At 36.1% G+C, this 17,999-nt stretch overlaps 1 protein-coding gene across 2 annotated transcripts in view; it reads right to left on the reverse strand.

Moving 5' to 3' along the window:
* Window positions 1-576: 576 nt before the first annotated feature.
* Window positions 577-17,999, reverse strand: part of RSF1 (remodeling and spacing factor 1) — a 158,041-nt gene continuing 140,618 nt past the window's right edge. For both annotated transcript variants that reach the window (XM_077867175.1, XM_077867174.1), the window contains exons 12-16: window positions 16,011-16,078; window positions 14,571-14,778; window positions 12,863-13,083; window positions 10,241-10,429; window positions 577-8,144 (exon numbers count right to left, since the gene is read on the reverse strand). In XM_077867175.1, coding sequence (XP_077723301.1) covers window positions 7,582-8,144; window positions 10,241-10,429; window positions 12,863-13,083; window positions 14,571-14,778; window positions 16,011-16,078 — 1,249 coding nt within the window. In that variant the 3' untranslated portion in view covers window positions 577-7,581. The remainder of the gene's footprint in view (window positions 8,145-10,240; window positions 10,430-12,862; window positions 13,084-14,570; window positions 14,779-16,010; window positions 16,079-17,999) is intronic.

Below are 17,999 nucleotides of genomic sequence, written 5' to 3' on the forward strand. Positions count from 1 at the left end.
GGGTCAAAATTATACAAGCATTCATTTCACCCAACATTTAACTTAGTTTCACTAGGAATCTTTTCATTATTTTTTATAATTATGCCTCTACTAAATGGCCCCAGTATAATACACCAATTCTCAGTTTTTAAAAGAAAAGAGGGATGCCTGGGTGGCTCAGCAGTTGAGGATCTGCCTTCAGCTCTGGGTATGATCCCGGAGTCCAGGGTTGGGTCCCACGTCGGGCTTTGTGTGGAGTCTGCTTTTCCCTCTGCCTGTGTCTCTGCCTCTCTGTGTCCCTCATGAATAAATAAATGTTTTTAAAAAAACGTGTGAGTTCTCTAGAAGTTAAAGGGAAATCTTTCAAAAGATAACCTTCTAAAATCTGTAACTCACCTAGCTGGCATACAGTCTTAAAAATTACTTTGGGGAAATTGATACACTCGCAAATTTACATTCTAGATAGTAGAAAACAATTCATCTGTTCCTTAGATGACAAAATTTTCAGCCTTTGTCAACTTACTGAAAATTCTTAGCCTTCTATGTGCCATGAAGTTGAAAATAAACTAAGTTTGCAAACACATCATGCTAAATACATCAAATTATTTAAATTTTTTATTATGACAATTGACATATATTAAGTGAAAGAAATGACAGAAGTATTATAATAAAACATTTTGAAAGGAAAAGTTACACAATTAGGCCAATAGCTATAAAATAGCTTTAGGCCTGGCTTATAACACCAAGAGTTCTGATCAGACTGTAGTGAGACATTGAACATTTCATTAACAAAAAATATTGGCACCAGCCACAACATATTTTGGTTGTCACTTACAAGGAATATTATATTTAAACAACTATGCACTGCAATTCTAACACACTAGGTGTTCATACACTGCAGTTAACCCCTGAAGCTTTAAGCTACCAGGAATTCCCATATTTTCTATGCACAAAATTTACTTTGTGCATTATTGGAATTACATTTCCAGTTTTCAAATCTCCCCCCCAACACACACACATGCAGTACATTATATGTGGCAGAGAGCATTCCAGCTTCCCCTGTTTGACTAACAGCACAGTCCTGATTACCTCAACAGTTTTATGCTAACCATGGAGCTTCTGCTTTAGCTCTCATCTCCTAGAAATAAAATAAAGCATTCTGAGAACCTATTCCAGGAATAATTTTTTATGCATAGGAAAATAAAGCATTTCATATAAGCATGTCTGAAAATCCAAGAGGCATTTGATCAAATGCACCCTGAATCTCAGCCACTATTACTTTAAAATCAAAATGAAAATTTAACATATACCATTTACAAATTCTTATCTGGAATTTGTATTCACCTGGAAATTCATGATTCCCAGACTTCACCTCTGAATGGGTGAAGATAGCAAAGAAACTGACAATCCCACATTAGCTGACAATAGATTAAGGTAGTTTAGATAGAAATTTTGACACACTTAGATGAACTTAATTCTTTATAAGAAGACACTTGTGCTATAAAGGTGAGAAACTAGAATGGTAAAATTATCAGATGGCAAACATACTGGTATCTTAAGTTATGGTAAAATGTGCCATGTAAAAGACTGCTAGAATTGGCAACTCTACAAGCTTTAAAGATAACTTTTCATCAAATGTGGAGAGAATTTGAATTTGAATTTGATATCCCTTCCAGCAGAAAAATATTCCTGTGAAATTAAGTCTACTGAATAGTAAGAATCAAATCAAGCAATTCTAGTTTTTCCTTCTTTTACAGATTGAAAAGAAACGAAGCTCTGCCCAACCCACCCCGCCAATACCTCCTGGCAGGTTTGGGCAAGCTACAATTCAGATACTATTATCAAGAAGCTACTTTGCTAAGAAAACAAAACATCAGACCAACAATGAGAATACCCTAGTTAGGCATTACAAAAATCACACACTATAATATGCTGTTAACTGCCAAATTTAGGCCATTATAGCTGTTCCGAAATTGAAAATTCATTTACACTAATATAAACTAGATCTGTGTGTGTACATGTTATGTGTCTTTATGTATGTGTGTGTATGTGTATACGTGTTTGTGTATTTTTCATGCAATGATCTTAAAGCTTTGGAAATAAGGGTTATAAGCCTAATTCCAAGGCTTGTCCACATAGCAGTATTGACATGCACCAACTCTGCTAAAGGGCAGGAAAATGAAAAAGACCATGGCACAGATTTTTAAACAATTTTAGTTTTAATTACATAATGCACCTGTAGATGTTCTAGCATAAACACAATTGTAAAAATCTACATCCTATTTTAGGGTATCTTTCCACCTCCCAACCCTTAAAAGCTGTACAATTATATAAAAAATGTGACTCTCAAGCAAAATAAATTTTTTTTTTTTTTTTTTTTTTGCAACATACAAAATAAGTTAAATGATTCAGAAGGTCTTGAGCCATTAAGTATCCCAATGACTGTGTTCTGGTCATCCATAAGCATGACATGCAGCTCCTGGTCTATGACCAGAACTCAATAAATACAGGTCAAACAAAACCCAAACACTTAAATTAGATTTCTTTAGAAAGTGATGAAAGTCAAGAAAATATATAATTAGGGTTAACAGTTCCATTCTTAACTTACATCATCCAGTGGCAAAATGAACAAGGCAGGTCACTCAGTCCTTAGTGCATTTACTAGCTTGTACCGGTTCGGCAAAAAACACAAATGTAGTTCCTTTAAATGTTTTTTTCTCATTCAAAATGTCTAAGGAGCTTAATTAATAAATTTCTACTCATCTAATAATTTGTTATGCCCTCTTGTATAACTTATGCATAGGATAGATAAATCTTAAAAATTATTAAAATAAAAATAACATTTTCATTAACTGAAATCACAATGTGCCAGAATGGGTTTGCAGCATTTCCCAGAATGAAACTGTATAAATATAAAGTGAAAAAAAGATTGAGTTTACATGACCAAAATGAGGGAAAAAAATTCACTAATGGAATCCTATTCTACTCAAATTTCTGAGAGGGTTTATGTGAATAAAGTATTGAGTGTACAATCTAAAGTGGTTATATACCAAGCACACTACAGTTTGGCTTATGAAGACCGCTTGCTTGCTGGGGAATGACTCTCTTCAGTATGTTACATAGTTACTTAGCAATTCTTGGCACTCAAAAAAAAAATGTTAAATGATGATTTAAGTTGAAGTGAAATATCTTGAAAACAAATTATTAAGTGTACACATAACATGATAACTCAGTTTAAATACATTGATAGCAAAGGGCCTTGTCTTTTGGGATTGATATAAAAATAAGAAAATCAGCAGTTGAACTGCCACTTGCAAAGTAGGTCTACAGGTACATACTGGGAATGGTGGATAAAATAGGAATGGATTTTATTCTAAAAAGGTTTAATAACAATATTAAACAGAGGACTAGGTAGACAATAGCAGATATGCAGTCTTGGCATTCTTACTTCTTGGAGAACCAGGAATATTTTTTTAGAATGTCAAACCAAGAAGAGAAACTTCACTATTTTTCTCTAGACTTTCTGTAATTAAATGTTCATAATTTCACATCAGGTACAATTATTTGTCTTATGTCTTTTTAAGTCAGTTAATGATTTCAGAGGATTCATTTTACTAACATCTAAAGTATGTATACACATATTAACTTATATATATATATATATATATACATACATATATGTATGTTCTATTTTAAAAAAAAGATGTGGGTCTTTGAATACTTGTTCTATAGCTGTGAGGCAATCATGGACCTGTTTCACTGTGTTGGTGAAGGGCAGAGTTCACAACTTTTTCTGATTATTAAAACTTACAGATTCATTGGGTTCCTTTCAGTCATATGGTAGAACTAGTGAATGGTTAATATCTCTTATCCCCACAAACATAAGCTAAAAAGGAATTCTTTGTGCTAAAGTAAATTCCATCAAGCCCATTTAAATATCGGTAACATTTTCCCAGTACTTTACCTCTAAACAAGGATATGCCTACATTTTTAATATACATACTTTGTTCAGATGCATATTATGGGATAGGGTATCAACCAAAAAGTGAAAACTGGAGTTTGTAATATCCTTTTAAATTTAATTTAAAATGTTTTTTCAACAATTTCTTTAGCATTCGAAGTCCTTGGTTCTTTGGCAGGTCATATTAAAAAAAACAAACTATCAGCAGACATGAATTTATTCTAAATAAAATTCCTCTTTATTCTCTGCATCTGCAACCTTGACCAACTGGAAAAAGACGTGTCAAGGAGGAAACCCAACCTCAATATAGCAAATATACTCTTGAAAATATCTCTGCCATCATTCTCTAATAATGTGCCAACAATGGACAATGTTTTACACTAAACCCTATTTCATCGACACAAGTCTATGAAACCAAGATGTGTATTCTCAGTCTGAGTTCTTGTCACATATTTTAATTCAAAGCTTCTGCATTGTGAAAATTTGGCCAGTTTTCAAACCTTTACAGAAATTGCAAACTAAATATGCTGCACACTAAACTACAACTCCCCTTTATACATGTGCTATAGACTGTGGAGTTTTTGACACTGGGAGTCCACCTGTATTTCAAAAAAAGTTTAAAGTATCAAAGGACTCTATTATATGGCAGCTACATTGGATTTAAATCCATGGTTAGTACTCTAAGGATCCAACACATTCTAAACTCTAGATGAGCTGCTGCTTTCCTACACTCTGTCCAGTTCCTAATGACTGAATTACACCTTTGGATAAAGGACATTTACTTTTTCCTACATTTTAAAAAACTTCTTCAAAGCATGTTCAGTTAATATTTCAGTGAACACAAAACTTTATAAGGGACCAAATCTAATCATCAAGCAGCAGAATTGGTTTTGAACTGTCCAACATCTAATTGGCCATAATTAATCTCTCTGCATAATAATTTGTAAGTATGAGCTGTTTAGATTGCACTCTTTGTAGATGAAACAGTTAATTGGCTTAATCAGAATGTAAGATTAGAAGGCAGGCATTCACTCTCAAGTTCATACTTGATTCAAGTTCAGTAAATTAATAGGCAGCAAAAGTGGTATCATAACCCATGTCAGTGGGACCTATGCTAACTGAATACTCCGTCTTTACCATGGTAACAATGACCTTTTTGCTCTCTGTAGGAAAAAGATAAAAAGAGCTCCTTATTTCACATTAGGCATCCTGTAAAATAAATAATCTACCCATTGGATATTTGTGATCACTTGCTTAACTACAGAGTGGTGGAAGCAGAAGTTGGTGTGTCCAGAGGTAGAGACGGGGTACGTGGGAGTTTCTACGTGGTAGTGGCTTTACCCAGCTATAGGACTAAAATGGCAGAGGAGGAACGGGGGCAGTGGAGGCCACCTGCACATTCAAACCACTTACCTGGCACTAGTAGGAATCCTTCTATTGCCTGCCTATTAGATAGTTTAAAAAGGCTAACAACCATTCGTAACTGATTTTCAAACCAATGAACCAACTTGGCTAGAAAGGAGGCTTGGTAAGTGACTGTGGCTCCTTATGGCAATAACCTTGCTCCACTGTCTGTAAGTGTAAAGCCCTTCCCTCCCTTCCAGCAGAACATTGTCTCAAAATACAAATCACAACTTGCTTGGAACCACGTGCTATGGGTGCATCCTATTTTTAGGCTGCTTTCATTATTTTATTTTTTATACAGATACATATACATTGCTAGAATCAAAGCAAAAATATTAATGGGCAGGTACTACACAACTAAAGTGAAACAAAACACAACAAACAAAAGAACCAACAAATGAAAAACAACAGCTATAAACTTTCAAGGCCAAAAGATAAGATTTAAGGGCAACACCTGTTGAGGAAGGGAAAGGAGTATAAAGTTTCTAGAGAGGTATTTATAATGCAAGTCTAATGCCAGCTTTTTAATAATAAAAAAGAGAAGTGCTTTACTATACACTGACTAGCACATATAATGCTTAATTTGGAAAGAAAAATCAACAAAGTTCTTGGGCCAGCAGCAGATATGGTGTGTCCATTGCCGGCAACAGACACAACACTGGAACAGAAAAACCCAAATCCCAGGGCAAAAGTATTCACAGAAGTAATGGCTGAAGGTTTCGGAATTTGACAGGCAAGGTTTAATCACAAGTGCTATACTTTATACAACGTTATTTATGGCTCTGCCGGGAATTTTACAGCTGTAACAGTAAATAAGACAAAGTTCATATTTTAGTGTCAATTACATGTTAGATATTTAATTATAAACCCCTTTTTTCTTGAAACAAAGGGGCATATCTCTCTTTAAAGTGTTGAGATGTTTAAAATGGATGTCATGCCCAGTAAGCAGACTGGCGGTTCTCAATCAACTCTAGGTTGGTTGTGTGACTATTAATGAATTTTAATAGAAGTCTAATGGCCAAAGGCCAAAACTACATTCAAACCCTGCTAATATATCCAGGCAGATAGGAAATTCCAATGCACACACATACACACACACATATACACACACATACATGCTAAAACTCAAACTAAAAACCTCCCAAAGGAACTGCTTTGTTTGTAGACTTCAATTTGAAGTAGATACTAAGGGCAAGAATAGACCAGTTAAAATTCACCTGAAAATCCTTTCCCCGTCTTCAAATGTGCTAAAATACCGCTGTCAGCTTAGCATCTCTTCATGTATGTTATGTATAGATGTATTTCTTTCAAAATGGGGTATTTCAGATATTTAGATATTAAGTGGCCAGAAGACAAGAGTTACAACTATCTGCAAAGTTTACAGTCCACTTGGGCCTAAAGAAAGACCACACTTATTTCACTAATAACTCTCTATTGATAGTATATTAGAGGCCACTTCATCACCACTGCATAAAGCTGCTTAAAAAAAATTGCTGCTAGCACAATCTGGTTGTCAAAGCTTCATTATACATTTTACTGTACAAATGTTTTTCAGATGATTTTTTTTTTAAAAATAAGAAACTCCGCTATAACAGAAACTCAGGTTAGAGTTTTTAATGATGGTGCTTTCTCCGTCTCTTCTTTATTAAGTGTGGTTATCTCCAATAGTAAACAAGCTGACATCATGAATTCTGTTACTGAATGACTTATGTATGATGTTATCTACAGTTCTCAAACTGCAACAATACAGACTGGAGCTTTTAAACAGTCTGTTCATCATCATATATGCCATGAATGTTTAAATATAATATATATTTAATATGAAAAAGCTAAAGCACAAGTGCTTTCTCCCACCCCTAATTCTGTTTTGGGTCCTCACAGATTCGGAATGCATTCTTATCCACCCTTTTTCACAAAGTCAGGAGAGCTCAGGAAATATAAAGTCAAAAATATACAAATCTTTGTTGTTATTATAATAAGATTTTTTTCCATGAATGAAATTACCAAGGACCATGAACTTGGAAAAAGAAAATCAAAAGGAATTTACAGCAATTATTTATCTTCAAAGTTCAAAACTGGTCACTTCACAGAAAGACTTCAGGGTTTGTTGAAATTTTTCTTCTAAAAAGTCATTCTGTAGTGGAGTTTTCTAGGAAAAATAAAACAGCTTTTAATAACTGGCCCGCTGGTGTGAGAGCTACCGTGGAATAAATTAGCACAAAAATGGAAAAAAAGTCTTATAACTGTTCACTGTTACAGACATAATCAACAAGGTCAGTCACTCTTAAAAGCTCATCTTCCTCCTCTTCTGGTGCCCCTGCCTCCTGCCCACCATTTGTCCCATTGGGGGCCAGGCTTGCACTGGCTGTGCTGTTGTCCTTGGGGGTCTGAGGCTTCTCAGCTGGTTTGCCAATCAAGTTCTCAATGGCTTTGCCAGGACTCTGTCCATTGGTGGAAGGCAAGTCCACTAAGCTATAGTCCAAAGGGCTCCCCACCTTGCCTACATTTTCAAAGTCCTCTTCCTCATCGCTGTCTATCCGATAGGGCTTCTTGGTGCTCTCTTGCTGTGACGGCAGGACCCTGGGTTGGCTGTCATGAGCAGGTTGATCTGCATCTCCATGAGCATTATCACAACTCTCCTCATCTGTCTCGATCCTGTGTAGCCGTTTTCGTGATGGTTTGCCTTCTTCTTCCTCGTCTGCTTCTGAATACTCATCTGTGCTTCGACCCCGCTTTCGAACTGACCGCTTTGATTCTTTAGCTAGCTCATCATCTTCAGAGTTCTTGGACATATAGCTCTCTAGAATAAATAGCACATTTAAGCCATCGACACAGTTAACCATATCAGATTTAAGTAATTCTCCTTTTCCTCCCCATATTCACCCCATCTCCTGCTTTTAGACTTGCCCATGCATCCATATATCCCTCCAATAACTGGCCTGATTTCTCTCTCCTCTCAGGACTGTAACAATCCACAGTATGATCCAACAAAGCACAGTATGTGCCTTTTAACTAAGATTTTAGGAAAGAGCAAAATCAGATTTCTTAGAAAACAAATATGATGATCCTTAAATTAAATGAAGATAGGGTGGTCACACACTGAGAAACTCTTATCCACTAGCCCCCAAATTATGGAATCATGTAAACATAATAAGGAAAGATTAAACTGAGCATCCAACTCTCTACACAGCTGAAATATTGCACTAACTCTTAACCCATGTTATTAAATGTCCTTCCTTGTTAGTCCTTGAATGTCTTCTTTTTTTTTTGTCTCTATTTATATCTAGGTGGTCTCATTTAATCTCATGGCTTTGCATCTATATGCTGATGACTCATGTTTGTTTGAGGCAACCCCTAAGTTCCACACTCATGTATCAACCTGCCTACTCAACATCTATGCTGGAATTTCTAAACAGGCATATAAAACCTAACATGTCCAGAACTGAGGTCCTACGCTTTTGCCTCAAACCTGCACTGCTCTGGTCCCCACCATCTTAGTTACTGGCAACTCTATTGTTCTAATCACTTAGTTATCTTTGGATTGTTTTCTTTCTCCCTTCTAACCCAACAGTAAATTCTTTGAGTCTACCTTCAAGAAACAGAAGAAGAAAAAAAGAGAAACAATGGCGTGGTTGGCCCAATAAAACATGATTTACAAAATCTTTATTTACACAAACGAGTGGGCTGTAGTCGTTGACTACTGCTCATGACCCCTGCTGATCTCTGCAGCATCTCATTCAATTCACCCCTTCGCTCATTCTTCTTCAACCACCCTGGCCTCCTCTCTGTTCCTGAGCATGCCAGGCACAAACTTGTTGCTAGGCCTTCACATTAGTTGTTCCATCTGCCTGTATCACTCTTCCTTCATATAAATGCATGACATATTTCCAACATTTGTCAGGTCTTGACTCAAAGGTGTCTCAGTAAGGTGTCCCTGTGGTGCCCTATCGGAGGTCCCAGCTACTCTCCCAACCCAACTCCTTGTTCTCCCTTATTCTTCACAGCATTTATCCCCACCTAATACAGCACAGGTTCTACTTATTTATCTTGTCTATTATTTCTCCTTCTAATTAAAGTAAGAGATACACATGGGTGTTACATGTTTTTGGCTGTTCTGTTCACTGTTCTAGTCCCAGCGCCTAGAATAGTGACTAGTGCAATAATATTTGTTTGTAATAGTTAGATTATAGAATTTGTCTGTCTTTAATGACACATGAAGAGAAATAACCACAATCAGATGTTCACCTCCTTTCTTTAGCCTCCCATGTTCAAACTTTTTTTTCCCCCTTTACCTAGCTTGGGCTCAAACTTAATTGATAAGGTCTTTGAAATCTTCAAAACAGATCATAAATGACAAAGAATTAAGTAAGTCAAAAGAAAGGGGCAGAAGTGAGGGTTAGAATCATATTTATAAGAACTGGAATAACCATAAGACTCAATGGATATCACAAATTCGTATTGGAGAGCTTTTCCTACACTCCTGGTATAGAATACAATTAAAACTATTATTAAGAAATAATACAGTTACCAACTGAAGCTCACTGTCAAGGTAGAAAGAGAGAGCAGGCATCTGTATCTGAAATTGTTTAGTTATCCAAGCACAGGTTATTTCAAAATGAGGGCCATGAATAATAAGGAAGCAGAATTCTTGCTCCAATCTTAATTTTCTGAGATTTGTCTATTTCATGAAGAGTTTAATTATTACAATGGAGACAATAAAAATCAGTATCTTATCAAGTATCATTTATTTAATTTATAAAAAGGAATCAGGCAAAAAAATAATGGGTTCTGTCTCAAAGATATCACTGCTTATACTGAATCACAATCCTGAGTTTACTTTATAGCTTCTATTTCTGCCTTGTCCAAAGTTCTGTAAACTGGAGATCTACTCTTTACCTTCACTCTCTGAGCTGGAAAGCCTGCGCTTGTGAACTCGTCTGATTTCTTTTCCCCGTCGTAAACTCTTCTGGGAACCATCACTTTCGGAATCTTCTTTGTAGTTAATTTGTCTCTTCTGGTTCCTCCTTGACCGCCTTCGCCGAGTTTCTACAAAATCGTCACTAAAATCATCGCTAAAATCACTTTCTGTTCAAGGAAAAAGAAGTACAAAATTTAAGTCTACTCAAGAGAAATGTGATTAGCTCGTAGGTCATAAAAATATAAAATTATTAAGTAGGGTTCAGTAATAACAATCTTTAAATTAATAATAATCATTGTAAGTCTTTTTTTTTTCTAAAGTAGGCTCAATGGCCCAACCTGGGGCTTAAATTCATGACCCTGAGACCAAGAGTCACATGCTCTACTGACTGAGCTAGCCAGGCACCCCTATCAGTGTCTTATTTTCCTTTTAATGATATGAGTAAATGCAGAGGGGTCTTTAATACCAAACCTCACTAATGTTCCCTAGTAGCGGCCAATATTTGAGAGTAAATGATGTTTTATACAATTCTTATCTCAACCTACAGCTACTCAGACAGCTACATGGCTGCTCTTCTTGGTGGATAGTTGCTATTCTGCCTCAAAAGAATCTGCTGTTCCTATGTGTACAGGTGTATGGTACAGTTATAATTTCACAATGTATTTTATGGATTAAACTCTCTAATCCAAGAAAACTGACAAATTTGTTTCAAAGAAGCATAGAACTGCAGTTATATTTTTGACCTTTTTCCGATGTGGAAATAAAATCTGCTAATTATAGCATAGAAGGCTACTTAAATTCTCAAAGTATTGTTAAATAGCACTGTCCTTACCATCTCTGATTAATAAACAAGAGACTATGATATTGTATCAGAATGGTATTTCAGGAGTGCTAACAAATTCCACTGAATTATCACACCCACCTTTGTTTTCTAATGAATTTCAAAAACTTCAAAATGGCTTGCCAAAAGTGTTAAGGAGTCCCTACTGGCCAAACCTGGGACAAACTAAGTCTATATAGCAATGGTAACACATACCCACAGATTAAAATAAGAATCCACAAGCACATCCTGAAATAAAGAAATAAACATACAGAGGAGAAGGGAAAGTGCTTTCTTAAAGAACATCAAATAATAAATATGAAAGGAATGATGGAACTAGAAAATCATCAATGAATGCTAAAACTTTGGGTGAAACATCTAAAAAATGGTATAGGCACATCTGGGTGGCTCAGTGGTTGAGCGTCTGCCTTCAGCTCAGGGTGTGATCATGGAGTCTCGGGATCAATTCCCAGATGGGGCTCCCTGCATGGAGCCTGCTTCTCCCTCTGCCTGTGTCTCTGCCTCTCTCTCTCTCTCTGTGTCTCTCATGAATAAATAAATAAAATCTTAAAATTAAAAAAAAAAGGAAATGGATATATATACAGTCTCAAAATGCCCTCCTACATATTACTGTTAAATTATAAAGGGAAAAATAATAGAGACCTGGATAATGCATATTACCTCTGTGATATTCCTTCTGAAAAATGTGTACCTGAGTTTAATTGCAGGAAACAAAAAAACCCAATTGAGGAGCATTTAACAAATTAACTAGAGTGTATTCTTCAAAAATGTCAGGATCAATAAAGCCAAAGTTTGAGGAATATTCTAGATTAAAGACTAGAGATATTAATAAATGCAATGTGTATTCCTGGATTAGATCCTGGCCTAGGAAAAAAATTGATATGAAGGACAATTTTGAGACACCTGATATCTGAATGTATACTGTTAATTACAGAAAGTAGTTTATCAATATTTTAAAATGTCTGACTTTGATAATTATACTGTGATTATGTGACATATGAAACAAAAAACCCATAAGCCCAGCTAGGTCAAGGATGTAATACTCTTTCCTGGCTGTGACACTTCCTCAGTGAGAGGACAGCTACCTATCTGCCAATTCTATAAAGTACTCATATCTGTTCTTTTAGATGCTGTGCCTGTCACTATTTATTCAGTTAATAGGGATAAACATAAAATATAAGAATATTAACTACTGCTAACTTATATTGGAGAAAAATGTTCTCAGCTTATTGAGAATGATTCCAAAGAAACACTATGAAGATAAAGTCTAGACATGGAAACTTTGCACCAAAAGAATTAATCACAATCTTTTTTTTTAAAGATCTTTCTTCTTCTTCTTCTTCTTTTTTTTTTTTTTTTTTAAGATTTTATTTATTTATTCATGAGAGACAGAGAGAAAGGCAGAGACACAGGCAGAGGGAGAAGCAGGCTCCACGCACGGAGCCCAATGTGGGACTTGATCCCGAGTCTCCAGGATCACACCCTGGGCTGAAGGCAGGCGCTAAACCACTGAGCCACTCGTGCCACCCAATTAATCACAATCTTCAATGAATTTGGTATGCAGTTAACACATCCATCTGTATTTATTTTCTGAGATATGCTTTAAGTGCTTTCTGTGAAAAACTTAGTTACTAGTGAGTCATAAGAAGAGAATTCAAAGTTTTATTAGAAAGCTTGTATTATAATTGAATGGAATTTTATCTTAAGAACTCTTAACTACAGAGGTCATAAGAATTGAGCAGATACAAATTATTTTTACCAGAGTCTCTACTATTTTCCTCAGACTCTTCCTCTTCATCATCATCAGAGTACTTTTTCTTTGGGGTCTTTCTCCGCAAACGTCTGCTTTGCCTCATTGGCCGGGAGGGATGTCGCCTCAGTCTCCGGCTACAGAAATCAGTGTCACTGTCATCATTAGATGGTGGGTCTTCTTCGCTTTCATCTGGGTTTTCATCTGATACAACAAACTCATCTTGAGATCTGTCCAAGAGAAGCCAGATGAATTATGATTCTGAGTTCAAGTTCTAACAAGTCCAGTGAATCATTAAGTAATGGTTAATGTAAAATACCTGGATAATTTTATCAATTTGTCGGTTAATAAAATAGAGAAAGGTTTTGCCATCTATTCTTTTCTTGGATGAGTTAAGAAGATGAATTGATGCTGATTTTTGTATATAAATTGCTTTGGCATTTTGGGATGTCCCCCACATGCCTTAAATTCAACACATCCCAAAGAGAACTCATTATTTAAAATCTATTCCTCTCTTCTTCTGTTGCCTAGCCTTACCTACCCAGTAACTCAAACCAGAAATCTGATATTTTTCCTAATTTCTCACATCTAATCAATTATTAACTCCTCCCAGTGTTGACCTCTTAAAAGATAATTATCTCAAACCCGATCTCTCCTTGTTCCGGCACTCATCTCCTACCTAAACCACTGTAGCAATTCCTCAGGGAGTTCCTCTAGTCTCTAGACTCATTTCCCCTCCATATATCCTCCAAATGAATGCTAGGATGAATTTTTCTAAAACATAAACCTCATTAGCCTGATGATTAAATCCCATCCGTGGGCTTTCATCATCTTTAGGGTAAAAGTGAAATTCCTATGCAAGAGAAACAAATCACTCCATCTGCTGGTTCCTCTTTATCTCTTAGCCACATCTCCCACAGGGTATTCTTTACTTCTCCTTCCCCAAATTCTTGCTACCCTGACATACCAGGAATTTCCTAAACATTCCATGATGTTTTATGCCTAGCAAGGCATAATCGTACCTTGGACACGTGACTCCTCTTAGGATGCCCTCTTTCTCATCTCACTTTGAATCTAAAATGGACTGATTTGCCTAATTTTTCATTCTTCAAATTTCAGATCAAGCTTTATTTCAACTCAGGCTTTCCTGGAACTCCCTAAATTGATCAGATTCTTCGCTTATACCATAACTTAGGCTTTACCTACATTTTGGTAGCAATCACACAGAATGATTTTTTTTGTGGTTTATGTTTCTCCCACTAACAATCTGAGAGGAGAAACTTAGTGATACTCTTTCAGCATTTGCTCTGAAGAAAATCTTTCCTGATCTTCCATACTGGATTGCTTACCCCAACTCAAACCTCTGTGGGTCACCAGAGAATAGTACCTAATTACCTGTACTTGCCTAATTATCATATTTGACTAGGAACCTCTCATGGACATGGCAGAAGGTGGCATGGAGATGCACAGCAAATGAATGCTTGATTATAGTTAATAAAATGTAAATACAATTTTGAATATTAAACCGTAAACCTACTTTGTTTTGATCTAAAAAGAACCAAAATCAGCACTCTTGAATCTGTTTTAGATAGCCTAAAAATAAAGAGACTGTCCATGTGCATGAAGAACAAAGCCCCATTGCAGCATGGCTGAGCTTCTCTGCGAGCCCCATTTAGGCCTGTAACTAGGGAATGGGATCTCCTGGCAAACCACACACCCGTCACTGATCTTGAATTCATCCTCACTCTCTTCTTCATCCAGGTTGCTATCACTGTCCAGATCATTCAGTCGCCGGCGTTTCTTCCGGCGTGCAGCAGCTGCCCTCTGGGGTCGTTTATTTTCTTTTCTTTCTTCATCCAAAATAGTAGAGATGTCTTTCCCACGATGACCTGTGATGGTGGAGATATCTTTTCCTCGACCAGCTCCTGAGTTCAGGGGTGGAGGGGAGGGCATTAAGGGGAATAGAGAGAGGGAGGAAGAGAGACAACTGTACGTTTATTAAAAGCTTCTCTTTAATATCTAATATCCTTGTTCATGCTCATTCATTTTTTTCCTACAAACAAGCAGTTTTCTCAAAACTTCAGCTGACAGAGCTCTCAGTGAGAGAATTTTTGCATGTGTTTTAGTCTACACTAAGCAGATGTTTACCATGTAAGCAAGTTTTTAAAAATTTGAAATAATTCACATACTATATAACATGCACCCTTTTAAAGTGTATAATTCAGAGATTTTCAGTGGTCACAAAGTTGTGACTACTAACCACTAACAAATTACATCACCACTAACAAATTCCAGAACGTTTTCATCAACCTCGAAGGAAACCTCGTACCTATTAGCAATCACTAAAGAATCTCTTCTTCAAAGTTGTCTTTTGGACATGGCTTTAGAAAGAGACCAATCTGTTTACTTTTAAACGTGTGTGCAGGACAGAAAAGGTGAGAACCCCACAGCAAAGCTGTACATAAGGTGTAGAGTCCTGAAAAAGCTGGTCGGACAGCCTACTTATTACTAATCCTCTTCAGAGTTTTCCTAAGTACTAACGGAAACTATAATGCTCCATACTAGAGCACTGGTAATTCTCTATATAGCTCTTTCATTAAATTACCTTCAAATCCTTTTATTTTTATGTCACCTGTTAAAGACTATGAAATTAATATTTGATTTTTAAAAGGCTGATTTAAAGTAATCAGATTCAGATTATCCATAATATTTAAGATTTTGTAGCAATAGTGATCTAAATATAGACAACAAGAAGTTTAACTGGGTTTTCTATTTGGAAAGAGAAGTAAATTTTTTTAATCTATAGAGGAACGTTTACATTTTGTATCAGGTCATAAAACTACTTGAAAAATAGTAAGATCTGAGTCTACACACTGAAACTATGTCCACACATTATTTTGAATCTCAGACATTTAACCATAGTGATCGTGATACACATTGGGGAGAATAAAAAAATTATGCTTATTGCTCTAATCAGCATTATTTTGTGTTTTTTATTGAAAGTAATCTGTATGCCTAATGTGGGGCTCGAAGTCATGACCCTGGAATCAAGAGTCGTATGTTCTACTGACTGAGCCAGCCAGGCGCCCCTAATCAGGTCATTTAAATTAACTTATTGGCCCAGTCATCTGAAGAAGAGGGAATGATAAACACATACCTCCTCCATCAGCTTCTTTGATATCATCTTCTATAGCTTCATCAATTGCTTCATCAAATTCATCAAATCTAAAATATATACACAATAATCACATCACAGCCTGGTTTATGGGTTAGGAGGAGTCGCTTCTGAAATGAAAAAGGTCTCAATATAAAAATGCTCTCTGCCACTTTGGGCTTGTGTGAGTTGGACTACATCACTTCACACCTGCTAACCTCAATTTCTTTTGTAAATCAGCATCTAACTCATTTTCCAAGATCATCTATACCAGGCATTAGCAACTGTTTTTGCAAAGGGCAGACAGTACATATTTTAGGCTTTATAGATTATATGGTCTCTGTTGCAACTACTCAATCAGCCACTTGTAGTGCAAAAGCAGCCATAGATAATGCAAGTGAACCAATATGGCTGTGTTCCAGTATAACTATCTATGGACACTGTGATTTGAATTTCATGTAATCATCTTACAACTTTCTTTTTTGGGTCTTTTTTTCAATCATTTATACATATAAAAACCATTTCTAGGTCATGGGCTGTATCTACATAAACTGGCAGTATTTGTTCCACAGGCCATAGTTTGCCAACCTCTCACTATACAAATCACACAGCAAAGTAAGTTGAATTGGTATTCTAGTAATAATACTTAAGCGTGAGGACTACACTATTATTGTCATCAAAGATCATATTTATAACCAAAATCCATATACAGATGGTCAGAATTTTAGAATTATCTATCTCTCACAAGGGCTGTTTCCCCTAACTTAAAGAATCTTTGACAAGTCTAGACGATCCCCTCCAAGATTTCTTCACATACAAAACTCCTTTCACTTTAGACCTGAGGTGACCAAAGGGATAAAGTGACTTGTCTAAAACTATGCAAAATATGGTAATTACTAGTTGCGTGTGGCTATCTATATTTAAATTAAAATGAAAAATTCTGTTCCTCACTAGCCAGATTTTAAATGCTCCATAGCTACATATGGCTACTGACTACCGTGCTAGAGAGTAAAGAAATAGCACATTTCCATAACCATAGTAAATTCTATCGGACAGTGTTGGATTAAAAGCATACAATGGATTAACAAGAGTTTAACAGCCAAATATTTGCTTTTTGAGTTAACTCATTGCAGCTATGGATTTCCTCTCTAGGAAAAAAATACATATCCACACAAACATAAAATTTTATATCTAATTTCAGAGGACTCCCAAGTTCCAGGTTAAAAATTCTTCTACAACATAGATTTTAATAGTATGTATCAAACCTTACAGATGTATCATAATTTAGTTAAAAGTTTACTTCCAGGTTTTTCACAATTACAAACAAGGTTATGAAAAACAACCCTGCAGGGGATCAATGGTTTAGCTCAGCGGTTTAGCACCTGCCTTCAGCCCAGGGTGTGATCCTGGAGTCCCGGGATTGAGTCCCATATTGGGCTCCCTGGATGGAGGCTGCTTCTCTCTTTGCCTGTGTCTTTGCCTCTCTCTCTCTCTCTCTCTCTCTCATGAATAAATAAAATCTAGAAAAAGAAAGAAAGAAAGAAAGAAAGAAAGAAAGAAAGAAAGAAAGAAAGAAAGAAAGAAAGAAAAGAAAGAAAGAAAGAAAGAAAGAAAGAAAGACCACCCTGCAGCTGTAGCTTAGCCTTTCCTTAACATAAATTCTGAAAAAGTAAAACTCTGTGTATCCACTCATCCAGATAGAATGACAGATACAGATAAAGCCAGATGCAGTTAACAGCAAACAGTATTTCTCAAGGACATGTTGCAACATGTGTAAAGGGCAGAAGACTGTGAAAAATAGACATGGTCTTTACCTTCATGCTAACAGTCTAGTGGGCGAGACAAATATTAATTTAATAATTAAAATCACAATCACCACGATAAGTGCTTTCAAAGAGAAGAACTGGTTGTTGTTGTTTTTTTTAATTATTTATTTATATATGATAGTCACACAGAGAGAGAGAGAGAGAGAGAGAGAGAGAGGCAGAGACA

Source organism: Canis aureus, chromosome 23 (assembly GCF_053574225.1).
Source record: "Canis aureus isolate CA01 chromosome 23, VMU_Caureus_v.1.0, whole genome shotgun sequence".
Taxonomy (NCBI): Eukaryota; Metazoa; Chordata; class Mammalia; order Carnivora; family Canidae; genus Canis; species Canis aureus.